Source organism: Lithobates pipiens, unplaced genomic scaffold, assembly GCF_037356315.1.
Source record: "Lithobates pipiens isolate NorthernLeopardFrog02 unplaced genomic scaffold, aLitPip1_a1.2 Scaffold_8, whole genome shotgun sequence".
Lineage (NCBI taxonomy): Eukaryota > Metazoa > Chordata > Amphibia > Anura > Ranidae > Lithobates > Lithobates pipiens.
In genome coordinates, this window is record NW_027507903.1 from 121,411,612 (window position 1) to 121,439,009 (window position 27,398).

The 27,398-nt window shown below is 44.1% G+C and overlaps 1 protein-coding gene across 1 annotated transcript in view; it reads left to right on the forward strand.

Moving 5' to 3' along the window:
• LOC143961097 (uncharacterized) overlaps positions 1-27,398 on the forward strand; it is a 46,350-nt gene that overhangs the window by 11,302 nt on the left and 7,650 nt on the right. The window contains exons 3-4 of the mRNA XM_077470261.1: positions 16,479-16,611; positions 24,524-24,718. Coding sequence (XP_077326387.1) covers positions 16,479-16,611; positions 24,524-24,718 — 328 coding nt within the window. The remainder of the gene's footprint in view (positions 1-16,478; positions 16,612-24,523; positions 24,719-27,398) is intronic.

A 27,398-nucleotide genomic window follows, 5' to 3' on the forward strand; every position in this document is an offset into this window, starting at 1 on the left:
GTGACCCGTTCGCGGATTTTCTGGAAATCCTGTCTAATCAAAGACATATCCATCTTGACCCCCTCGATCTGAGCAATGAGGGATGTCCTGCAGAGCGTAATGGCCTCCAACAGTTTATCCGTGTCTCCCTGTCCACGCTCTCCTGCCATCCGCTCAGCACCACCATCCTCCCCCGCCTCCTCTCCCCCAGTCCGGCGGAATTGTGCCAGCTTTGCCGCAGTGGATTTTTGGCTCTTCGGGGGGGACATGGTAGCATGCACAGGCACAGCACCCAGAACCCGGCAGGGTAGATCGTGCAGAACGTATATGAGAATACAGGCACAGGTACAGGGTCTGCTGCCTGCTCGCGGGTGTACCAAGATGGCCGCCGGCCTCCGTGTATAGGCTGGAGCCACGGACCCTCCTGAAGGCAAAGCTCCTAACCCAGGCTCACCTCTCTGCTCAGTCTGTGGATGGGTGAAGCCCAGGAGGAACAGGATGAAAGCAGCGTCCACCGGCCCAGCACTACTCCGAGGGAGGGCGTCCCAAGATGGCCGCGGACCTCCGCAGGTAGGCCAAGCCGGGGGCTCGCCTATACGCGGCCGCCGGGCAGAACGATCGCGGCCGAATCGGACCGCCGGGAGACTGGGAAGCAGGCGAGGTGGAAGGAGGGTCCCCAGAGGAGCCGGCCACCCGCATGGTGTGTCTCTCAGAGTGGAGGATAATACTTAAACAGGATTAATGGACGGAGCCCTGGGCATGTAGGTCCTACTCCATGCTCCGTCAAGCCACGCCCCCATCTCAGCACACTTTCAGTGTCACTTACAACTCCATCTCCTCCACTCCACTGCCTCTTTCTGTTGGGGTACCCCAAGGCTCCGTCCTGGGCCTCTCCTATTCTCACTCTATCTCTTCCCTGGGCCAGCTGATAACCTCCCATGGCTTCCAATACCACCTCTCATCTCACCCCCTCGATCTCCTCACGGATCTCAAACTTACTGAATGACATATCGACATGGATGTCACATCACTTCCTCAAACTCAATCTTTCTAAAACTGAACTTGTTATATTTCCTCTTTCACGGTCCCCCCGTGACTTCACCATTAATATCAACAACACAACCATTGGTCCCTCCACACATGCCAGGGTCCTGGGTGTAATCCTTGACTCTGACCTCTACTTCAGCCCCCATATCCAATCACTGGCTAAATTCTGCCACCTTAACCCCGCAACATCTCCAAAATTCGACCCTTCCTGACTAATGATACCACAAAACGTATTCACTCCTTGATTATTTCCATCCTTGACTACTGCAACGCTCTCCTTAATGGCCTACGCTTAAGCAGACTATCCCCCCTTCAGTCTATTATGAATTCTGCTGTTAGACTAATATACCTCACTAACCGATCTATGACTGCTGCTCCTCTCTACCAATCTTTTCACTGGCTCCCCCTACCCCACTGTGTAAAATTCAAAATGTTAACCATAACATACAAGGCCATTCACAACATCGCCCCCATCTACATCAAAAACCTCATCTGCAGATATCGCCAAAATCGTCTTCTCCGCTCCTCCCAGGACCTTCTGCTCTCTAGCTCACTTGTTACCTCCTCCCATGCTCTCCTTCAGGACTTCTCCAGAGCCTCTCCCATCCTATGGAACTCCCTGCCCCAGTATATCCGATCAGCCCCTACCCTGTCGACCTTTAGGAGATCCCTGACAATTAATTTATTCAGGGAAACCTATCCCACACCCACCTAACTGTGCCGGAGCCACCCCCATCAAATCATTCTCTGCAACTATTACCTTTTGTACCACCCCCTCCCTTTATAATGTAAGTTTACGAGCAGGGCCCCCCTGTACCTTTTGTATTGAACTGTACTGTAATTGTGTTTTCCCCCCTATACATTGTAAAGCGCCGCGTAAACTGTTGGCGCTATATCAATTGTGTAAAATAATAATAATAAATTAAACAGTGTGTGTTTTTCATGTATTTTTCCTCCATTTTTTTCAATTGCCCTTTAGCAAACCAGTGAAATCATGCACATGTGACAGAAAGTGCACTGATAAAATGTTTAGGTAAATTTTCAATGCGTTACCATTGATTATAAAGTACCGCATGTTACTGCACTAAAACTGACCTTGAAAATGTTTATTAAATTGTAGCCCACCCAATAATGATAAAACACCCAATTCTACATTAAAAAAATATATATTGGGAGACAAACCAACCACAATGTTAGCCAGGAAACTAGTCCCCCGACCTCATACGCCCACATTACCTAAACTGAGGCTCTCTACAGGGCACTCCACTCAAAACCCCAAACTCATTCTGAAAGAATTTCACGATTTCTACTCCAAACTATATGGCTCACAAGCCAAATATGATCCACATCAGGCGGACACGTTCTTCCGCAACACCCCCTTACCCAAGTTGACACGTGCCCATGCTGATTTGATGGATGATGAATTCACAGATTTGGAGGTTATAATGGTGATCAAATCTTTACACCCCTCCAAGGCCCCCGGACCGGATGGCTTTACGGGTCATTATTATAGGAAATATCAGGATATATTGATTCCTCACCTATGTTCTTATTTTAATGATCTTCGGAGAGGAAGCAAGATACCTTCTCATGAAAATGTAGCATATCTCAGTGTCATACCGAAACCTGATAAGGATCATGGGGACTGTGCAAACTATCGCCCGATTTCTTTGATAAACACTGACTTAAAAATTCTAACTAAAGTTTTGACGTTTAGACTAAACACCTTCCTCCCAAGCTATATTCATCCTGATCAGGTGGCCTTTGTCCCGAACAGACAGACATTAGACCAAACCCGCAGATTAATTAATCTCATAACAGCAGTGCAATCAGACTGGGACTGTGGGGGCCCTAGACGGGGTATGTTGCTTTAGTTGGATATCCACTCGGCCTCTTCCGATTAGAAGAGGCACGAGGCAGGGGTGTCCACTGTCCCCGCTGCTGTTTGTCCTCGCGATAGAGCCATTAGCTATCAGGATCAGGGAGTGCCAGGATGTTAAGGAGATCACTTGCGGGGACAGGGAGCACAAATGCTTACTCTTCGCGGACAACCTACTGCTAACGCTGACATTGCCAGTTACTTCCCTCCCCAACTTGCATGCGATCTTGCAACCCTTTTTTGAAATTTCGGGGCTAAAAATGAATCAGACTAAATCTAGAGCGCTCAATCTTTCATTGTCAGACACCACACAGAAGGCTCTAGAGCGGTCATATAAATTCAAATAGGAAAGGCATTACCATAGGCATTTCCATATCTTGGTATCTATTTGACCCCGAAGATTCAGACGTTGTATAGGAAAAACTATCCCACACTTTATAAGAAAATAACTGAGGATCTAGCAAAATGGCAGGTCCATCCCCCATACTTACCTTTTGCCTATGATTCCAGTGAAAGAATATGCTTCTGGACTGTGCTGGAGCTTATTCATATGAAATTTGGGATCTTCAGCATTTAAAGGATTTCTCTGAAAAGAACTGATATTACCTTTTCTGGGTATAAAGTAAATATATTTTGAAAACTTTTTTTGATGGGTGTTTTTTTTTTTTTTTAAATGTACAATGTGGCATTTCTACACGTGGGACTCGGTCACTTTAAAACCACTTGCTTACTGGCTCCTGTACATATACGTCTGCAGGTTAAAAATGGGTATCTCGGTAACGGCGGCAGCGGCTGCCACAACTGAGGTATCCATCTTTTGAGCCGGCGGTCTTGTTTAGGATAATGGTGGTCTCTGCAGCAGATTCGTCGTGAGATCACCATTATTGGTGGTGGGAGAGCCACCCCCCCCCCCCCCCACTGCTCTTCCGCGCCCTCTGCCACTTAATGGAGCCGTCGGCAGCGGTGGAGGTGATTGAGACCTGTCCATGGCTGGGTATGGAGACGAGTGAGGAGAAGATGGTCCCCACCTGTCTCCATACTATAGCAGGGCGAAAGCGACATCAAAACGTTACTTCCACCCATACGTCTTACAGGGACATTTTTCTGTTGTCATTTTTCCAAATGACAATTTTTTTTTTATTGCATTTAATCAGGAAATCGGGAAAACCACTCGTCTATATGCTGTTCCAACGGACCAAAAACAACGCATGCTCTGAAGCAAGTACAAGACGGGAGCTATTGGCTACTGGCTATTGAGCTTCCTTTTCTAGTCCCGTCGTACGTGCTGTACATCACCGCGTTCTTGACGATCGGACTTTCAGTGGAATTCCAACGGAACTGTTTCGGAAAAACCTTCAGAGTTTATTCTGACTGGAAAACAGGTCGTGTGTACAGGGCATAACTAAACATGCAACCTGTAGAATTTTTTTAAACGCTGCCTATGGAGATTTTTAAGAATAAACGTTTGACGCCATTCCACGAGCGGGTGCAATTTTGACATGTGACATGTTGGGTATCAGTTTACTCTTTACTCTTTACATTATCTTTCACAATATAAAAAAAAGTTGAGCTAACTTTACTGTTTTATTTTTTTTTCCAAAAATAAGCTTGTAAGACCACTGTGCAAATACGGTGTAACAAAAGGTATTGCAATGACTGCCATTTTATTCTCTAGGGTGTTAGAAAAAAATGTATAATGTTTGGGGGTTCTAAGTAATTTTCTAGCAAAAAAACGAGTTTTTAACTTGTAAATACAGAGTCTGAAAAAGTGGTTGCAGACCTTGCATTTTGCACCGCTTTATTGTAATTTTTTTTTACAAGCCTCAAAGTTTATACAATAGGGTTTTTAAAACATTAACGCATAAGAATATTTGTATCAAGCTGATCACTTTGGTATATTTATTTAAAAATCACATTGAATTCAGGATACATTACTTTAAGGCCTCATGCACACGAGACACAGGTGAAAACTCTGCTCAAAAAAAGCTGAAACGCGCGTTTTGCCGCGTTTGCATGCCGCGTTTAGGCGCATTCAGCCGCGTTTGCGTTCATAAGCGTTTATAAAGATAACATCATGTAGACCCTCCCCAAGCTCTCAAAGCATGTTTTTTTTAACTATTTCTGCTATTTTGATCAGAGTGAGCAGCAGCAGCATAGCGAGCAGTTGTACACTTGCATTTGCCTCTCTTTCTGTGGTATATATTTTGAAATGGATCCCATCCCATATCTGTCCTTTATTTTAAAAAAAATAATGTCTATTTATAGCAAATTATCCAATTTTTTTAAATATCTAAATTTTTCTTGTGGCAATTTTTAACATTTTTTCATTATTTCTAATATAAAACAATATTAAAATAGTTAATTATTTTTTTTTTAATCTTAATATATGCTTTTATTCATTTTTTTTTGTTTCAAATTGTTTTATTTAAAAGCAAATCTATGTTAATTAGATTTTTTATAATTGTTTTAAATTTACTTGGCCAATTTTTTAATATATTTTTATCGTGTAATATGTACTGATTAATATATTTTAATTCTTTGCTGCTGTATATGGTAGTATAATATTTTTTAATGCCTTATTAAAATATCCAGAATCCTAACCCTAACCATTCATCCTAACCCTAACACTAACCACTAACCCTAACCCCTAACACTAACAGCTAACACTATCCCTTACACTAACCCTAAGTGCTGGTTCACACAGGGGGCGACACGACTTGCCGCGCCACGACCTGACAAGTCGCCCCCGTTCTGTACTACGGAACCGTTCTAAGAGGAGCGACTCGAGTCGCTCCGACTTAGAAAAAAGGTTCCTGTACTACTTTTGGGCGACCTCGGGCGACTTGCATTGACTTCTATACAGAAGTCGTTTGCAAGTCGCCGCTGAGGTCGCGGCAGGTAGCGGCAGGTCGTGGCGCGGCAAGTTGTGTTGCCCCCTGTGTGAACCGAGCCTAACCCTAAACAACCCTAACCCTAATCCAACCCTTAATCCTAAACAATAACCCTAACGGATAACCACTTACCATAACACCCAACCCTAATGACCAAATTACATTGTCGCAGATGGTCACAGTTGACTTTGGGGCCCACTATCTCGGGGTCACTTGGTGATAGGATCCTCAAATTTGGATATGTTGTAGTGCTAGATCCACAGTGTCTGTATACCAAATTTGGGGTTCCTGACAATAAGTGGCCCCAAGATATGGGCCCCTAAATTCGGGTCACAAAATGTCATTCTCAGATCATATTTGTGAGTTTTCAGGTCCAAAAAATTGGGTTCCTTTAAAAACGCATATAAACGCAAACGCGGCTAAACACGGCACCCGCGTTTAGCCGTGTTTTGCGTCTGAAACGTGGAAATTTTTGCGTCTGAACCCATTTTTTTTGCTTCTGGAAAAATGAGGTTAAACGCATCTGCATAAAAACGCCAAAAAACGAGACTGTGTGCATGGACACATAGGATAACATTGAATGAGTTCAGGGGCAGTTGAAAAAAGTGTCCAACTGTATCTCAACACACGTTTAACTGCGTCTCGTGTGCATGAGGCCTAACAGGAAGGCCCATCTTGCTCATATAAACGATTCCAAATATAACAAAGAAACATTGCATGGTTAGTTGTGAGAAGTTACTGTGGTTGAAATGAACACTATATGCTGTTAATTTTTAGTTCAACACAAAACAGCAGAGCCACCATTACCTCTGGTTCTCAGTTATATTAGTAAAAGTACTGAGCTCCACAGACTGGAAATTAGGTTATAACACCCTCAAGTGGTTGATATTTGTTGAACATTTCAGCACAATGTCAAGGAGGTGTGTTACAGGGATCTGAACTTTCCTGAGCCCAACAGCTTTTACATTACTTCGAGCTGATTCACCCAGTTATGGAGGAATCCTGGGAGGGTCCGTTTGGTTTGCTGAACAAAAATGTAATGAATGCTGTTAAAGATAGAAAAAATAAATAAATAATTCTGTCTCTATTACATTTCTCCTGTCTATTTCTCCCCTTCTTAAGACTCCATTTGCATCTGGGTGTTCTGGAATCGCTGGTGATTCTGCCCGCCATTTCAGAATTGCGGCAAAATGCGGGAAGCATTTGCAATGCTATTACTTCTAATAGCATCCCAATTGCGGTGCGATTTTGCTCTAGTTGTCACACGCTACAATTGCAGCAAAATCCCAACGTACAAAGCCTATCGTTCAAAGGAGCAGGAGCTTCTTTTGGGCAACAGCATCACATGTTTGCCAAGATTGCAGCATGATTTATGTAGACAACCACGGCAAAAATCACACTGCGATTTGGTTGCCATTAGAAGTAATGGCATCGCAAATTCATCCCACGTTTTGCAGTGATTCTGGAACGTCCAGGTGTGAATGAAACCTTATCGAATCACTTCCAGAAAACAAAACAAAAATGGCAACCACTACAGTTAGTTTATTACTGACCTTTTTAAAAAAAAGTAACATAGAAGGGGCATTTCACAGAATAAAATACAAACATTTTCCAGGTCCCATATCAGCTAGGCAGCAAAAAATAAAATCTACACTGTTTTATCAGTTTGCTTTAACTGATTCAGCCCCGGAAGATTTTACCCCCTTTCTCGCCAGAGCACTTTTTGCGATTCAGCACTGCGTCGCTTTAACTGACAATTGCGCGGTCGTGCGATGTTGCACCCAAACAAAATTGATGTCCTTTTTTTCTCACAAATAGAGCTTTCTTTTGGTGGTATTTGATCACCTCTGCAGTTTTTATTTTTTGCGCTATAAACAAAAAAAGAGACAATTTTGAAAAAAAAAACTCAATAATTTTTTACTTTTAATAAATATACCCCAAAAATATATAAAAAAAAAACATTTTTTTCCTCAGTTTAGGCTGATATGTATTCTTCTACATATTTTTGCAAATAAAAAAACAAAGCAAAAAAAAAAAACGCAATAAGTGCATATTGATTGGTTTGCACAAAAGTTATAGCGTCTACAAAATAGAGGATAGTTTTATGGCATTTTTATTATATATTTTTTTTTACTTGTAATGGCGGCAATCTGCGATTTTTTTCGGGACTGCGACATTATGACGGACACGGCAGACAATTTTGACACATTTTTGGGACCATTGCCATTTTTACAGCGTTCAGTGCTATAAAAATGCATTGATTACTGTAAAAATTTCACTGGCAGTGAAGGGGTTAACCACTAAGGGCCGATCAAGGGGTTATTGTGTTTACTATTGTGTGTTCTAACTGAAGGGGGGGGGGACTGTAGGGGAGACGACAGATCGCTGTTCATACTCTGTATGGACAGACAATCTGTCTCTTCTCCCCTCAGAGAAACAGGATCTGTGCGTTTACGCACACAGATCCTGGTTCTCTGTGTGCCCCGAGCAATCGCGGGAGCCCGGCGGTGATCGCGATTGCCGGTCACTCACATTGGCTTCATGGGCGAGCAGGGGGTGCGTGCGCGCCCCTAGTGGCCAAATATAAAACAATGTAACATAGTGGCAATTCGCACAGTTGAGCCATGTTGCTGCAGTTCAACTGTGGCGGCTGGTCGGCAAGCGGTTAAAAACAGAAATGTTTGCATACATTTACAATTATATGTGAAAGGCACACTATCTCACTAAAGCCACTCTGTAATGCATGGTTCCTAAACCTAGTCTAATGCTGGGTACACACTATACAAATAAGTCTGGCATCCTTCAATTTTTCAATTGAAGGAAACAGACAGAAAATTGTTAGCTGAATAGCAGCTGCATTGTCAGATACAGCCGCTGTTTGGGTATTCTGAAAGCTGCTGCTGACTGCGGCTGTCAGAGTGCAACAGTCGCAGCAGAAGATTCCTTCAGCCACACTAGTAGGGTAAGGTGACCAGAATTTTAAAATGAAATCTGGGGACATTTTTTTTTTTACTAGTAATGGTGGCAATTAGCGACTCTCTGCCCGTCGCAGCTGCCGCCCGCAGGCTTACAAAATGATCTCTGTGTGTACATCCAACTTTAGCTGAATATACAGCGCTTATCTCTTATCACTTCCCCCTTTCAGAATTCACACAGTCATTAGGAGTATCTCTGAGAACATACATATATAAGAAGGCCAGTATGGTGGCCTGAATTTATGGGAGGAGCCCAGGAGGGGTATTTAATCAGCCCGTTCAGCTGTGTTCCCTGTCGGTTCCTGTGCGCAATGTCTGTTATGTCAGAGATCTAGGGCCGACCATTTGAGACTATACATTGTGAGTTCCGTGTTCGTGAGTTCCCGTATTCGTTAGTCCTGTCTCCCTGAGTCCGTGTTACGAGTCTGTCTTCGTGTTCGTAAATTGAGTGTTCGTGTGTTGTTGTCGTCTGAGTTTCGCAATACTCGAATCGCCGTTGTCGTACAATGCATCTGGTCCGGCTGTCGCAGGTAGGGCTTCGGCTCCCATTTCTCTTTTCATGCTTTTACTATGCCACTAAACCACGATATCCTGAACTCACGAACCACTCACAAACATTTCACTAACGTGTTCCGATCATGTCGCACGCATTCGTTACCTAAACATCGGTTGCTCCTTAGCTTCTCGAAGGAGTCGTTGTCACTCGTTCGTGACACATCGGTCATGCCACATCAGGCATTCATTTCGCAAACATTTCATTCATTCGGACAAGTCCCTAGTCGTTTCTAAACATTTCGAATCGTTCGAATCATTTCTAAAGTTGTAGGTTGTTGCTTATCATGTCAGAATGTTCTAAACAGTCCGGATCATTTCAAATCATTTCTAAATCATTTCATTCATTTCTGTCATGTACCGCGCTCCGATTCGAATCTAGTCGCATCTCCAATGCACCGATTCGCTTCGGTGTGCCCCAGTTTTCGGCCTCATTTCAGTACATGCTCCAGAGACAGAGTCACTCGCAGGTTCAGGTGCAGTCTCTGATTCTTGTCTTTGTCATGGCATATCATTTCTTGTCACGTATTACGCTCCGATACGAATCCAGTCGCATTTCAGGAATGCACCGATTCGCTCCGGTGTGCCCAGTTGTTTGGCCTCATTTCTGTACATGCTCCAGAGACGGATTCTTTGTCAAATTCGTTGGTTCAGTCGCTGATTCTTGTCTCTGTCATGGCATATGATTTCTGGTCACTTATTACACTCTGATTTGAATCCTGTTGCATTTACAGATGCACCGATTTGTTCCGGTGTGCCCAGTTGTTTGGCCTCATTTCGGTACATGCTCCAGAGACAGGATTCATTTGTCAATCATGGGCTTACTCTCTGATTCTTGTCTTTGTCATGGGTATCATTTAGTTGTCACCTATCACGCTCCGATATGAATATAGTCACACCTATGCACTAAATTCCTCCCGGCGTGCCCCAGGGCAAGCCTCATTTCAACACATGCTCTAGAGTCCGTTTCGTGCTCAGTCGCAAGCTATGGCATGGCGATCCGGGCCTCTGTCATGGCAGAATCATTCATTTCATTGTCACGTACTGCACCCCGGTTCGAATCCAGTTGTTTTGCAATGTTCCGATTCATTCCGGGGGGCCTTGCTCATTGGCCTCATTTCACTTATTGCCTCATTTCAGTACATGCTCCAGAGTCCGGTTCGCTGTCAGTTGCGTATGCAACACGACCGAGTCGCGCCTCTGTCGTGGCAGATGTTTCATTTTAAGGCAACATTTCATTGTGTTTGTTTGTCTCATTTCATTTCATTTCAAACTCACCACCCCCCCATTAAAGTCACCATTTTAGCCAGTTGTCTGACAGGTATGGAACTCTCAACAAAGTTTTGCCTTCATATTTGCAGGTCAGTCGAGTCCAGTAGCATCCGCCATGCACTGATTCATCCAGGCATGCCCCAGTTGTCTTGACCTTGTTTCGTTCTGGGCTCCACAGTCTAAACTCATTGTTAATCACAACATACCAATTCTTGCCTATATCACGGCATACATTTCATTTATTTAATTCCACATACTCATTGCTTTATCAACTCAAATCCACTCAAACCAGCAACGCATTGATCCGCACCCGTCATTTCAGCCTTACGGGTATAATTTAACAATTCATATCGGATTTCATACACTCCACGATCGCTTTGTATCAGATTTATCGCATACAACCAATTCATAGGATTCATTTCATACCTGCATCCGATTCATGTCGGATTCATTTCAGACACATCCAAGTACAACTTCGTTTAATTGTTGCTAGCACGCATCCAATCACAAACGTCCTGCAATCACCGCAAGCACACACCCAAGCATAACTCCCTGCAATCGTGGCAGACTCACACCCAAGCATAACTTCTTGCAACCGTTGCAAGTACGCATCCAAGCATAGACTTCTTGCAATGGTTGATAGCACACATCCTAGCATAAACTTTGCAGTTGTCGCTAGCAAGCCCCAGGCACAAACTTATTGCTTCCTTGCTGGTAAGCAGTTCTGGCTGGCTCAGTGCATTGCTCTGGGTAAGGCCTGGATACTTTCCTACGTACGTAATATAACTATACTATATTATAGGTAGGTTGATCCAGGGGGAAATCTGATTGCCTCTCGGGGGATCAGGAAGGAATTTTTTCCCCTGCTGTAGCTAATTGGGGCATGCTCTGCGGAGGTTTTTTGCCTTCCTCTGGATCAGCTGTGGGTGTAGCATTGGGTGTGTCGGGTTGTGCAATGTTTTGTTTGTTTAATCATTGATTTATTGTCGTGGGCTGGGTGGACTTTTGTCTTTTCAACCTAGCTAACTGTGCATCCTAGCATAACTTTTTGCAATCGTAGCAAGCATGCATCCTGGCATAACTTCTTCAGTCTTAGCAAGCACATGCAGTCATACTGCTCACAGCCACTACAATCACATCTCCAGTGACATTAACTCCCTTGCAATCGTTGCAAGCACACGTTTAAGCACGACACTTGCTATCATGGCTAGGCGCGCAACTTAGCATAATTTGTAATCGTTGCAAGCACTTTCGGTGGCACTCACACATCATTTCAGCGGTACTCATTTTGCCTCTTGGCCCCAGTGGCATTTTCATACGAGCCGCTCGCTGTTTCTGTCGGTCATTTCTCCCTTAGGACCCTTGAGTTCAGCTTCCGTTCTACACCAGATGTCAAGTTGGCACACGCAGCTGGCTTCTTCTTGTAACACTATCAGGCTATATCTAGCTAGCATCCAGCATTTCTATCCTTACAGGACCCCGGTGAGCTGTCTCTGTTTACGGCCCATACAGTAAGATCCCCTCTACCTGACATCCAGAAGCGTCAGCCCGTAGCTAACGCCAAACGCTTGCCCATCACAACTGCCATCTTTAGGGATATGTAAAATGTCCTTGCACGCCATTCTCCCTCTTGACAAGCTGACCCTATCAGGTCAGTTTTCAATGCTTCACCCATACACAGGGGTGTGCCAGGAAGCAGCTTCAGTCTGTTTTGAGAATACTCAGTTCTGCAACATGGTCATTCCCCAGGGTTGATCTTTATGTCATGCTTCCTGGTCTTCCCCTCCCAGACACAGGACCCCTGTCAGATCCTTAATCTGGACGCCGTGGACCTTTCAATGTCAGAGGTTCCGTACTACGTAGATCGGTATATCAATGTTCATACCGTCTGTCTCGCCCCTATCACCCCAGGTAGTGACAGATGTAACGACCATCACAGGCTTCGCTGCAATTATTGGCCACCATTGGTATACAGGACCATGGCCTCCAGAAATATTCCTAAACCCCCGGTTTACCCGGATTTCCTCCCTCTTTAGCTACACCCCGTCATGGCAGCTCTGTCCCATAGTAACAGCCGCACAGCTCTGGGGTCATTGCTGGACAGGGCAAACTATGGCCTTCACCACCGACAACCAGCAGAGATAATTGCAAATACAGGTCTAAATCCTCGCAGTCATGTCCTTCCTGTGTATGCTGGTACCACTGTCATTATTAATTCAGTTTAAAGTTGAGACTGTACATTGTTCCCGGGCAAGAGCAATCTCGCAGCAAATGCGCTGTCGTGTTTAACTACACCTTCTTTGCACAGGTGCCAGGAGCCGATCCAGTATCAGCCATTATCCTTGGTCGGCCTCAGCTAAACCCCTGTTTAGCACAACATCTGCAAACTGCGACCAAGCTCATCAACGTCTCACTTTCTCGCAACACCCTCAACCTACCAGACGGCCTGGAGGGCCTTCAAAAATTCTTGACACACCACTCCTGTGAATCTCCTAACATCAAGCAGATACTAGCCTTTATCTCATACTGTCATACCCAGCTAGCCCTATCCCATAACACTATTTGGCTATACCTAGCCGGCATGCAACATTTCTGGCCCTTGCTGGACCTCGCTAACCTTCCTTATTCATGTCCCACGCTATTTAAGCCATGCTACGTGAAGTCCAGGAACTCCAACCGGTGGTCAGTGCCAAATGCTTACCCAAACGGGTGACATCCTTAAGGGTATACCGACCATCCTGACTACCTCTTTGTTTGGTCTTCCCCCTAGCATGGTCCTACAAGCAGCCAGGTGTTTGGCTTACTACGGGTCCCTGCGACCTGGAAAGTTCACCGGCAGCAATCCAGCAGGCCAAGAGCTACGTAGACACCACTTAGTCTGCTACAAATATCACTTCGTACTTCACCTAGCGGTTTCTAAAGAGCAGCAAGTAGGCTCCAGGGTAGACATCCACTTTATAGAACCGATAATAGCGGGTGTCCAGTTGCCACACTCAACCAACTGTCGACACTACTCCCCCAACAGTCGGACTCCAGTCCCCTTCTTCCTTTCTCCTCAAGCCCTTGAGTACTGGTCAGTTTATGAAACACATGAGGGTACTTCTACGCAACTTTCATCTAAACCCTAACCGGTACTCCAGTCACTCCTTCCACATTGGGGCAGCCTCAGCAGCATCCCGTCACGGGGTCCCAGACCATGTCATTGAAAGGCTAGGCAGATGGGAGTCTGCCTGCTTCGCCCGGTACAGCCACGATCCGCAAGTGGAAATGGCTCAGGCATTTATTAATCTCACTCAATGATCAAACTCAATTAATAAAGAACTATCCCCTACCGGAATGTTTTTGCACCCTTATTTTGGTATACCGTATGTTAGACCAAGGCACACTTTCAGGTCCATTTCAAATGGTAAGTTTGTATTAACCCTGTTTGTCATATTTATCCATACTGGCTATAGGGCTCTGAACCATAAATAACCATAAATAAGAAGGCCAGTATGGTGGCCTGAATTTATGGGAGGAGCCCGGAGGGGTATTTAATCATCCCGTTCAGCTGTGTTCCTTGTCGGTTCCTGTGCGCGATACCCACCCTCCCATCCCCTTTTTAGGGCATTTCTCAAGGCATCATACTCCTCACAAGAGTACTCATTTCACTTCATTTCATGTTCATTTCATTTAATCCTCATTTCTTATCTAGGGTATGCCCCCTTATTTTGGTATACCGTACGTTAGACCAAGGCTCACTTTCAGGTCCATTTCAAGTGGTAAGTTTGTGTTAACCCTGTTTGTCATCCTTATCTGTACCGGTCATAGGGCTCTGAACCAACCTGTCTTTGGTCAAAAGAAATTGTTGCAGTTAGGTCATTCATGCACATCTGTCCTCCATATACTGTAAGGCAGGAGTCGGCAACCTTTTTCCACTTAAGAGCCAGATTCAGTGTATGTGAATGCATGAAGGGCCGCATTCACCTGCTAATAAATTAAGATAATAATTTGGAAAACCAAAACCCTTTACATTACACAGACCCCGCAATTCTGAACCCCTTTACATTACATAGCGTCTCCCCCAATCCAGTCCCCCCTGCACATTACACAGCCCCCCCCCCCCATGTTATGCTTTCAAATTGTGCACACTCGTGGAATATCCACAAACTACAGTACTTAAAAATCTCCATAGGCGACGCTTTACAAATTTCTACAGGTTACCAGTTTAGAGTTACAGAGAAGGTCTTGTGCTAGAATGATTGCTCTTGCTCTAACGATCGTCGCGACTAATGTATGCATTCGCTTCTGCACACGAGCACAGAGGAACATTACATTTTTTTTTTATTTTTTTTTTTACACTGTCTCTTTAAAAAAAATTTATTTTATTGCTGTCAGAAGGAATGTAAACATCCCTTATGACAGTAATAGGCAGTGACAGGTACTCTTTATGGAGGGATCTGGGGTCTATAAGACCCCAAATCCCTCCTTTGCACTTAAAAGTACTGACATTTTTTTTTTAAATTTGACGCCTAGAAGTCTTCTCTAAACTAGAAGTGATGTCATGAGATCACTTCCAGGTTACCAGATCAGAGACCTGATCAAAGCCGATTTGGGCATCGCTCGGGTCTCTGGCCAGCCAGCGGACGTGGTAACAGTGGAACGGGAAAGCTGCGGAGGGCAGCGGGAGGGGGGGCCTCCCACTGCTTGGGATGACTGCCGAGCAGCTTTTAATACACACTACAGGAGTAACTTTAGAGGCATTTAGTGGAAATATGGGGATAGTGGATAGTTGGAAACAGAATGACCTCTTTTGTATTGCTTCATTTGTGTAAAATACATGGAGATGCCAAAGATCCCCTTGCTTTCTCATTTTAAACTGACCACGCCAGGCATGAAAGTGTAGTCAGTTTGCTTCTTGGCATTCTTCTTAGGAGCACAGCCTGTCTGTCCCCCAATGATCAGACCTGCTGACACACCCCTCACTCCTGTACAGTTATTAACTAGGAAGATCAGTGTGCGGCTGTTTCTCCTCCCCTAGCTCTCTAAGTCCCTTAATATCTGTTCTCATCTGGATATGTGATCACTTAAAAAAAGAGAAAAGGTATTTATAGTGTGTGTGTGTGTGTGTGTGTGCGCGCATATGTGTTATATGTATATATATATATATATATATATATATATATATAAAATATACACACACAAATGCTTTGTCTTTCATTCCTAATTTAAAGTTAATGGGCTGTTTTACAAGGTAACGGTTCACATAAACGTTAAAGTGGTTTTAAAAGTACAAGATTTTTTTATCTAAAATGCAATTCACTTGTTAAGGTTTAAAAACATTCTGCACGTAGCTCCCCCCCCCCCCCCCCCCCAGTCCCTCTTTATACTTACCTGAGCCCAATCTCAATCCAGCAATGTGCACAAAAGCAGAGGCTCTCCTGGCTCTCTATCTCTCCTCATTGGACAGACAGGCAGCAGCAAGAACACAGTAGTTCCGTGGGAGGGATTCCCCCATCAACACAGTCAGTGTTGATGGGAGAATCCGTAACTGAGCTATTCTGTTTTCCCAGTTAAGCACGGGCAGGGACGCTATAGACTCTAGCAATAATTGGTTATAAAAATCCAGCATGCTGGTTGTACTCTAGTTCTCGCAGACCATAAAAAAAACATCATCTATGGCTGGCTTTAAACACAAGAAAATGCTTTGTAGGCTTTTATGTTTAAATAACATGATCATTTTTAACAACTATGACCTGTAACAAATTGCTAAAATACCCGTTCTACTGATAAAAGAAATTCCTTATCTACCGGTATGTGTTTCTGCACTTTGTACATATCATGACCTGTGTGAAGTCTGAGTAAAAAAATATTTGTCCTTAATCAAATGTATTTATTTTTCAGATTATCAGAGTTCACTCCCTGTACAACCAGAGAAGAGTAACAGCCGAAACCAAAACCGGGAAATTGTTTTCCTTACCAGTTAAGCTGACAAGACTGAAATTTCTGGTGCCATCAGTTAAAGGGCCCATTGGAAGTAAGAAACTGAATTGTATAAATATATATATATATATATATATATATATATATATATATATATATCTTTTCCCACCAAGTGGATATCAATTTGCTGATTGAGGAGGACATTTTGTTTTCCAAATGTGGGCCAAGTAGTACCAAAACACTAGAAATACTCCCTAAATCACTCCATTTATCAAAGTGAACTTCTAAGACGTTTCCTAAAATATTGATATTGTTTAGCAGAAGACAAATTATAATTAACATACAGGCAAAATGGAAAGCAAGCCTAACCACAATTCATTCCTGATGCGCCTCTAGCTGTAATTTTACCAATAAATAAAATGAAAGAATAGAAATGAAAGGGTATTCTCAGATGAACAAAAACGTGTGTTCAAGTTAATTCACTCTTCAGATAGTTATCTAATGTCTTAAAGTGGTTGTATACCTGCAAAAAAACAAAAAAAATACAAAAAAACTGTCAAAGTCATATGAAATAAAAAATGAAATACTTTCCTTAGAACAAAGCGTTGGCATGGCATCCCGGTAACTGCCGAGGGAGCTGACATTTTCCCCTCTGCGTTTCTTCTGGGTTCGCGTTTCCGGCGCCGTAAGAGGCCAGAGCCAGAATGACATCTCTCCCATGCATGTGCCTGGGAGTCCTCAATTCCAGCAAGATCCTCCGGACCTTCAGAGCGCATGTGCCGCTGATGTCAGCAGCTGCATGCAAGGTAAATATCTCCTAAATGGTACAGGTTTAGGGATATTAATTTTACCTACAGGTGAGCCTCATAGGCTTACCTGTAGGTAAAAAATGTAAAAGAAGGGTATACAACGGCTTTAAAGAGGAAGAAAACTGATTTTACATATTATATATATATATATATATATTGTGAGGGGTTCGCTCGGTAGCGGGTGTGTGTGACCCCCTGGATGGGTTCACAACACAAAGTCAGGCACAGCAGACAGCGGTGTAGGTGCAAAAAACAAAAGATCCGGTTTATTTAGGCTACATGCAGTGATACATATAACAGCCAAACAAAATAAAACAAGAAAATAAATCCTGGTCAGCTTGACCTCTAACTACACACGTAGACTCCCTGTCTAACAACTGGGTGCAGCCTTGTGCTGCCCCAGTCCCTGTCTCTATTGTAGGGGTTTGCCACACAGGCGTTAACTCACCGCACAGAACAGATCTCAGACTCCCCAGTCTATACACACAAAACTGGTTCCAGGATGGAGCATTTCCCTATGCATGCTGGGGTTTTTTGTAGAGGCCTTAATGAGCCCACTTACTTCAGCTGGGCTCATTAACTCTTCCCCTCTAATTGTAAAAGTCTGCATAAAGCCTGAATCTAGGACACACATATTTACCATCCTGAATACAACCAGGTGATTTTACCTGCGTGCTGCCACACACCCCCCCCTCTTGTTTCAACCTTGGGGTTGTAACACAAGCAGCCAGACACGCATGTATCCGAGACAAAGCATCCACATTCCCCATTTTAACACCAGGGTGATGCTTAACTGTAAAGTTAAATTCTTGTAGGGCCAGGAACCACCTATTTACCCTTCTATTGGTCTCCTTGTTCTGAGCCATCCACTTTAAAGGAGCGTGATCAGTCACCAGGTCAAAGTGCCTACCTAGCAGATAGTACCGAAGGGAATCTAGAGCCCACTTCACTGCTAAACATTCCTTCTCAATCGTGGCGTAATTTACCTCATGGGACTTCAACTTCCTGCTGAGGTAAATGACTGGGTGCTCTTCCCCGTTCCAGACCTGGGATAACACTGCTCCTAACCCAACGTCTGATGCATCAGTTTGTACAACAAAGTCCTTAGAGAAGTCTGGTGAGTACAACACTGGCTGGCTACATAAGGCGGTTTTTAAGGACTGAAATGCTTCTTCAGCCTCTGGGGACCATTTAACCATGACCGACTCTTTCCCTTTTGTCAGGTTGGTGAGGGGCACAGCCTGAGAAGCAAAATGGGGAATGAATCGTCGATAATAGCCAGCGATTCCCAGAAAGGCTCGTACCTGTTTCTTGCTGTTGGGACGTGGCCAACTCTGTATGGCCTCGACTTTATTGACTTGGGGTTTTATCACCCCCCTCCCAATAGTGTACCCAAGATATTTGGCCTCCTCCTGTCCAATGGTACACTTCTTTGGATTGGCCGTAAACCCAGCTTCCCGGATAGAGTCTAGGACCGCTTGTACTTTCGGCAAATGTGAGACCCAGTCTGTGCTATGGATAATCACATCATCCAGGTAAGCTGCAGCATATTTCTGATGGGGCCTCAGAATCTTATCCATTTTCCGCTGGAATGTTGCCGGTGCATTCTGTAACCCAAACGGCATTCTCTTATATTGGAATGCCCCATCTGGGGTTACAAACGCAGTTTTCTCCTTGGCCGACTCGGCCAGGGGAATTTGCCAATACCCTTTGGTGAGATCAAGAGTTGTCATATCGGGCTGTTCCCAGCCGGTCAATCAACTCATCTATACGTGGCATGGGGTAGGTGTCAAATTTTGTAACTTTATTTAATTGTCTAAAATCGTTACAAAACGGCCAGCTCCCATCAGGTTTGGGCACTAGTACGATAGGACTGGACCAGTCACTCTGGGACTCCTCTATCACACCCAATTCCAGCATCCTTTGAACCTCCCCACGTATTGCCTCCCGTCGGGCCTCTGGTATTCTATAAGGTTTTAGTTTTACCCTTTCTCCTGGCGGGGTGATAATGTCATGCTCTACGCCAGATGTTTGTCCCGGAAGCTCAGAGAAAATCTCTTTGTTACGAAGTACAAACTCTTTAACCTCCTGTTGTTGGGGTTTCGATAAGGTGTCTGCTATTCCAACCTCAGGAACTAAGCAATCAGGCTGTACTTGTGACAAAGTCTCTGCGACTAGGGATTCCCTATCCCTCCAGGCTTTCAGCAGATTGACGTGATAGATCTGCTCCGGCTTTCGCCTTCCTGGCTGTCTAACCCTGTAGTTCACCTCACTAATTTTTTCAATTACTTCATATGGACCTTGCCATTTGGCCAGAAATTTGCTTTCAACCGTAGGGACTAGCACCAAGACCCTATCCCCCGGGGAAAAAGTACGGGTCTTGGCCCCACGGTTGTACACTCTCTGCTGTGCTAACTGCGCTTGGGTTAAATGTTCCTTTACAATTGGCATTACCTGTGCAATTCTATCTTGCATCAGGGCAACATGCTCAATCACACTCCTGTGAGGAGAACTCTCATTTTCCCAAGTTTCCTTGGCGATATCCAGCAGCCCTCTTGGGTGTCTCCCATAGAGCAACTCGAAGGGTGAGAAACCCGTAGAGGATTGGGGTACCTCCCTAATGGCAAACATCAGATAGGGTATTAGACAATCCCAATTCTTTCCATCTCTATCCACCACCTTCTTTAACATTTGTTTTAGGGTTTTGTTGAATCTTTCAACCAACCCATCTGTTTGGGGGTGATACACAGATGTACGCAATTGCTTCACTTTGTACAACTTGCATAATTCTTTCATAACCCGGGACATAAAGGGTGTACCTTGGTCCGTAAGCAGTTCCTTACAAATACCCACGCGGCTAAAAACAAGGGATAGCTCTTTGGCTATGGTTTTGGCCGAGGTATTTCGGAGAGGAATTGCTTCCGGATAACGGGTGGCATAGTCCAATATAACCAAAATGTACTGATGCCCCCTAGCAGACTTCATTATCGGACCTACCAAATCCATTGCGATCCTCTCAAAGGGGACCTCAATGATAGGAAGAGGTACAAGTGGGTTACGGAAATGTGGCATAGGTGCCGACTTCTGACACACAGGGCAGGAGGAACAATACTTTTCTATTTCCTTCATGACCCCAGGCCAATAGAATCTCTGCAATACCCTCTCTCTGGTTTTCTCTGTCCCCAGATGACCTCCCAGAATGTGTCCATGAGCCAATTCTAACACCAACTTCCTGTAAGGTTTGGGCACTACAAGTTGCTCAATGGTTTCTTCTGCCCTTTGAGCCACTTGATACAGCAGGTCCCTTTCCATAGTGAAGTAAGGATAAGGGCAAGTCTTATCTGGGTTCACTAACTCGCCATCTATTTTCACCACATTTTCCCGTGCCTTTATTAGGGTGGGGTCTTTTAACTGTTCTGTGGCAAAATTTTCCCTGTGAACCTCAAGATCCGAAAACTCCACAGACGGCATGTTTTCATCTGAGGATGTTGGCTCCTCCCCAGTTTCTCGAGTTTCCCCCGCCAATACCGACAAGGGAAATTCAGGAGAGTCCTCACCACTCCCAATTCTGGTCATCTTCCTGGTTTATAGGGGCACCAATGGGGGGCTCAGGACAATCCCAGAGTTCCCAGAATTTTGGAAAATCCCTTCCCACAATAGCATCATGTGGTAAGTGAGACACTAACCCCACCTGATGGGAGAGGTTACCTTTGGGGGTCTCAAAAAACACTGAAGTTACAGGATACTCTCGGGTGTCCCCATGCACACAAATAACAGCCACCCTGTTCTTCCCAGAGACCTCTGTAGTAACTAATTCAGCTTTTACCAATGTTACCAGGCTACCTGAATCCAGCAACACATCAACATTTCTACCATTAATACACATTTTACATAAATGTTTCTCAGGTCCCCGAATGGCAGTGCATGCAACTGTCGCAAACAGCGACTGACGTCTCTCCCTTATAAAGTCACATTGCATAGGCTCATCCACAACGGGGCAATTGGCTGCAATATGTCCCTCTTTCCGGCAGCGGTAGCAAATAATCTTTTTTGCTGTCTCTTGCAGCATGGGCTTCCTGGGCTGCTCCCGCCAGACCTTAGGTAGAACTCCCACCCTCTCACTCTCTCCACCCTCACCCCTTGGAGTCATCTTACCCGCCACTGGGAATGATCTGGTCTTAGGGGGGAAAGTCCGTGAGTCCCTGGAAGAGGTGGTCAGGTTCTCTGTAGCCAAGTACCTCTCAACCAGATCCACAAGTTTATCTGCATTTTCTGGGTCTCCATGGCTTACCCATTTTTGGATGGCAGTAGGAAGAGCTCTCAGGAAACGATCCATAACAACACGTTCCACAATGTTTGGTGCAGTCAAAGTCTCTGGCTGCAGCCACTTCCTGCTCAGGTGAATGAGATCGTACATTTGAGACCTGGGAGGTTTTCCAACCTGAAAAGTCCAGTTATGCACACGCTGAGCCCGGACGGCCAGGGTGACACCCAGCCGTGCCAATATTTCTGCTTTTAGCACCACATAGTCTTTTGCTTGGTCAGGCTCTAGGTCATAATACGCTTTCTGCGATTCCCCAGTTAACAGAGGGGCCACCAGTCCAGCCCATTGCTCCTTAGGCCACTTTTCCCTTTCAGCAGTCCTTTCAAATGTGGTCAAAAACACCTCCGGATCATCCTCTCCAGTCATTTTTGTCAATAAACGGCTCACACCAAAGGATGCGGTATTATTGTAACCACTTGCTTCATTGGTCTGCGGACGTTGCTGTATTAATGTCTCTATTTTCTGTTGAAAATTCTGCTCTTGTTTCTGCAATAGGTCTATAAAGCGGGCTTCAGATTGCTGCAGTGCTTGTTTCTGAGCTTCCAGGCTCTGCTGGTGAGCTTTCTGCTGGGCTGCAAGGCTCTTTTGTAAAGCTGCATTTGTTTGCTGCTGATTTGCATTTGCTTGCTGCTGGTTTGCATTTGCTAGAGCCAGCTGTCTCAGTATCTCCTCCATGCTGGCCTTTAAAAAAAAATTGAAAAAAACTGCCAAAATTCTCCACCAACTGTGAGGGGTTCGCTCGGTAGCGGGTGTGTGTGACCCCCTGGATGGGTTCACAACACAAAGTCAGGCACAGCAGACAGCGGTGTAGGTGCAAAAAACAAAAGATCCGATTTATTTAGGCTACATGCAGTGATACATATAACAGCCAAACAAAATAAAACAAGAAAATAAATCCTGGTCAGCTTGACCTCTAACTACACACGTAGACTCCCTGTCTAACAACTGGGTGCAGCCTTGTGCTGCCCCAGTCCCTGTCTCTATTGTAGGGGTTTGCAACACAGGCGTTAACTCACCGCACAGAACAGATCTCAGACTCCCCAGTCTATACACACAAAACTGGTTCCAGGATGGAGCATCTCCCTATGCATGCTGGGGTTTTTTGTAGAGGCCTTAATGAGCCCACTTACTTCAGCTGGGCTCATTAACTCTTCCCCTCTAATTGTAAAAGTCTGCATAAAGCCTGAATCTAGGACACACATATTTACCATCCTGAATACAACCAGGTGATTTTACCTGCGTGCTGCCACAATATATATATATATATATATATATATATATATATATATATATATATATTTTTTTTTTTTCCCTTTCCTGCAAAGTAAAGGCATAAGGAGCTAATCCCTCCCCAAAAAAATGCTAAGGAATACAAACCTTAGCACCTTTGGATAGAAGAACTGATCATCAAACTCCAGCTGCAGTAAAAAAAACTTGCTAATAAGCAAATGGCAAAGTGAGAATGTAAAAACTGTTTGCTGTGCTTAGGGTTGATCACATTCATGTAAACATGCAGAACAAACAAAAAATTAATAAAGTCACATTAAGTGATGATACAAAGTGCTCGTGCTTAAATTGACATCTCTTGTACAATGGTGCTTAGACTGGGTGCCCCACATAGATGTGCACTCACTCTGGATGTTGACCAACTATCGCTAGTATTGTCTCTTAGGCATGTGGGGATACCCCTAGGGAGCCTGTTGAGATGACGTCTCATGCATAAATACCCATCATAAGTATGGATGGAAATGACAAAGAAGAACCTTCATTGCGCAATGCCGTAAAACCGGGTTTATTAAAGACACAAATTCAAATAATTCACTCACATTTAAAAGTGCCTTAGTCCCGCCACCCGCCGTGTGTAGCAGATGATTATTAAGAGTAATCGGCCCTGAAAGGAAAAAAAAAATCATCATTTGCAGTGTTCAGCTCGATTCCTGAGTAATTTCATATGGGTGGAAGTGACGCGATGAGGCGGCGTAACCTTTGACGTTTTGGCCTATCACAAAGCCATCATTAGGAAGTGGTCCGTGATAGGCCAAAACTTTGTGATAGGCCAAAACGGCTTTGTGATAGGCCAAAACGGGATCAACCCTAAGCGCAGCAAACAGTTTCTACAGCCTCCACTGCTGTTTGATGCTGCAGCTGTCTCATGTCAGCTCTTCTGTAAGCCTGAGAACTGAGCGATCACGTGACTGGCAGGCATCACTCTCTGCTCTGCCCCTCCAGAGCTCACTGGAGAGCCAGACTTGGGAGTGGGTGGCAGCAGCTTGCTCTGGCTCTTAGCTGCATACTGAGCCAGCTGTCAGGCTCAGGCAGAGGGATGGAGCCCGACAATATTGTTGAGATGCTTCCCAAGCCTGGAGTGACTCTGGCCCGTCAGCTGATAACAAACAATAGCCTGCTATCAGCTGACTTAGGGGCACAGGAGGACAAAAGTAATTGTTTTCCTGTGACCCACAAGAGAAGCATGGCCAAAAAAGTTTTGGTCATACCTCTTTGAATGAGGTGTTATTCAACCTGGAAAAGGACTGTTAGCTAGAGGCAAATGAGGATGGGAAGGACAGCATTGGAGTGCAGAGAAAGTGAATAAGGATTTGAAACTTTTTTTTTAATTTTTTTAGGTTGGAAATTGTAAAAAAAGAAAAAAAAACTTTAATTGGGCTTTAACTGTGGCTGCATGTTTATTTTTTATACAGTGACTGAAATTACTGAAGACACAGACAGTCAGGTATCTAGAATTTTTAAAAGGAGTTTGGAAATGGCTGCCTGAATATTGCTCTTAGCACAGATCTCTAGTAGCGCAGGATTATGGGAGAAGCATTGAACATTTTATTCTTTCCCACTGTTTTTCCCTTCACCCCTTCCTACAGCTTTGAAGAATCAAAATCCCATGAGTCTGGAAGATATATTAGCCAAATATACTCTACCTGTTACTGTCCACACATCCAAGGTCCTATCATATAAGCAAAAGGGGGATAGGAAGTCTCAAGATGAAATGCTATCGGAACTGATGCTGCAAGATACTTATGAGGAAATGTTCCTATTTGGACATCCTATTGACAAAGGTAAGTGGAATCAACAATCATTTAGATGTTCGATTGAAAAAAAGAAGCAAAATGAATCTGCTTTTAACATAGCAAAGCTCCAAGGGACACAGAAGGCTTTTATGTTTCTGCCCTTGATACATTCCAAGTCTGAAATGACCTCAGTATTTATATAAATATAAAAGGTATTAAGTGAGTTCAGAAAAAAGAACTTTTATCAAAACAAGGCAGACTTTGTGGGCATATTATGAGGTGGTAATTGTAAAATATAATATCTTTATTACAAACATTATTAAAATAACATTAGACAGACACCCTACTAACTGACAAGGTGAACAGATACCCAATAGAATGGAGATGGAAGCATGGATGTAGAATTATAGTATATATAGTCCATGGTTGATACAAACACACTGTATAAAGATATCAAAGCATTGGATTCATAAAATTCTGCATGCCTTGTCAACGTATTTCGCAATTTTAATAGCTTCCTCAGGATATACTGGGTAAGTATTGATAAACCTTGAGACCAGGTATGAGGTACCACCATACAAGAGAAAGTTATAGATCAAGAACAGTTCTTCCCACAGATAGTTTGCAGATGTAGCAGATGGACCAATTATTTTGTATCGCTTAGTTTGCGGAGGAGAGAAAGTCTCACTTCTAATGTAACCAGGGTCACAGATGATTCAAGAGCTCATATAAGAATAAGAGACATGGCTGTTACTTTCCTATATCCAAAGAATCCCCATCAACAGAGTAATGAAGGACATGGAGCCTTATTTTTGTGTATAAAAGGTTCCCTGTTTCGGGAGGCCTGTTTGCGGAGCCAGAACCAGAAAATCCCAAGTGGGATATGAAGTGCCTCACCTGGGAAAATTTGAGAGTATGGGTGTCCCTGCCAGTCACTCTCAATTCTTCCCAGGAGAGGCATATCCCAATATGGATTTTCTAGCTTTTGGCTCCACAAATAGGCCATCCGAAATGGGGAAACAGAAGCCGATTTCCAGCTTCTGTTTACATCACGTGATCAGTTGTCATTGGCTGATAGCTCATCAAGTGGTAAGAGGCCGGGATCGCGGCCTTAATCCGATCTGTGATCAACTAAGTCTCATGGACTAGGGGGTGCACAGGCAGCACATGCATTGGAGGATGTACATGGATGCCCTCCCGGCAATTTAGTCCCACGCTCTGCCCGTGTTTCAGTTAAAGCGCAGGCACAAAGAAGTTAAAGTGGATGTAAACCCCATTCATGGAATTCAACCTGGGCATATCTATCTGTAGTGTTTACTTATCTCTCTCCAAAGCAAACCCTTTGTGTCGGGGATGGTGCTTAGAGACAGATAAGCAGACAGCTGGTCTATTCCCAGCACAGCTCTGCACATTTCTTCTATCCTCTGCCTATGTGGAGGGGGGTGTGTGCGCCTTTCCACCAATCAGCTGTCACACAGTGTATGCCAAGAATCCACACCCATCAGCGGAAACAGGATGAGAACATTCTAACACTATGTGCACTTTCTAAACAGTCTAGAAAGTTGAAGACAGCAGATCTACATGTAAAACTTATGTAGGAAGATTTGTTTCATCTCTGTGTATCATCCGAGGCTGTTCACTTCACTGGGTTTATGTGAGGGTTTACATCCACTTTAAGGAAAACATTGATGGGATTGAAAAGTGTGGGGAAGCAGCAGACTGAGGAGGAAATCCTTCTACTCAGTTTGGTCTCTTCTCTTATCAGCATGTTGCTTGTTAGGACATTTACATGAAACACACCTGATTGATGCCCAGTCCTGCCCCTCCCTATGCTGCAATGCTGAATGCTGCTATGTAGGAGAGCATACAAGCATATAATCAAATTAAATATAGGTACTGACTGATACATTTGATGATTAATAATACAGAGCAGCATTCATGTATTTTATGTCTGCCTGAACTTCAACTTTAAAAGGTTAGTTCACCTTTGCAGAAGAAATGTAAACTAACACCAGACACCCTCCCAAACCCCCAATGATGAGTCAAAATCAATCTGGTCCATGCTGGAAGTGCTGATGGAGAAGAGGGAGAAGAGTGGGGTGGCTGCTGGGTGCTGACAGCTCGGTAAATAAGTATAGCAGGCATCGGGTGATTGAGGAGGGTGTCCGGTGTTAGTTTACCTTTACATTTTTTTCTGTAGAGGCAAACGTATAAAATACTATGTCCAGTCAAAATTTTTTTTTAAGTTTTGGCCACAGTGGGGAAGGATTAAAACCCCATCTGATTTACTGCTTTCTTAGGCAGTCCATTAGAAAGATACTCTAATGCCCCTTACACACAAACTGACTTTCCGGCAGACTAGGTCCGACGGTCATCCCGATGGACTTTCGGTGGACAGACTTTCCGAATGAATGGAGTTGGCCACACACAAACGGACTAAGTCCATTAGAAAGTCCGTCCATTTTGAACGTAATGATGTAAGAAAGGAAGTTCAATAGCCAGTAGACCATAGCTTCCCTTGCGTTATATTTAGTCCGTTGGACCAGCATACAGAAGAATGGTTTTCCCGATAGGAATTGAGTCTGTCGGATAGATTTGAAACGTGTTCTATTTCTAGGCCCGTCAAATTTTTTAAATGAAAAAACGATCAGATTAGCCCACACACGATTGGATTGTCCGATGCTCTGATTCCGTCGTGCCTAGTCTGCCGCAACACCGAGAGAAATAA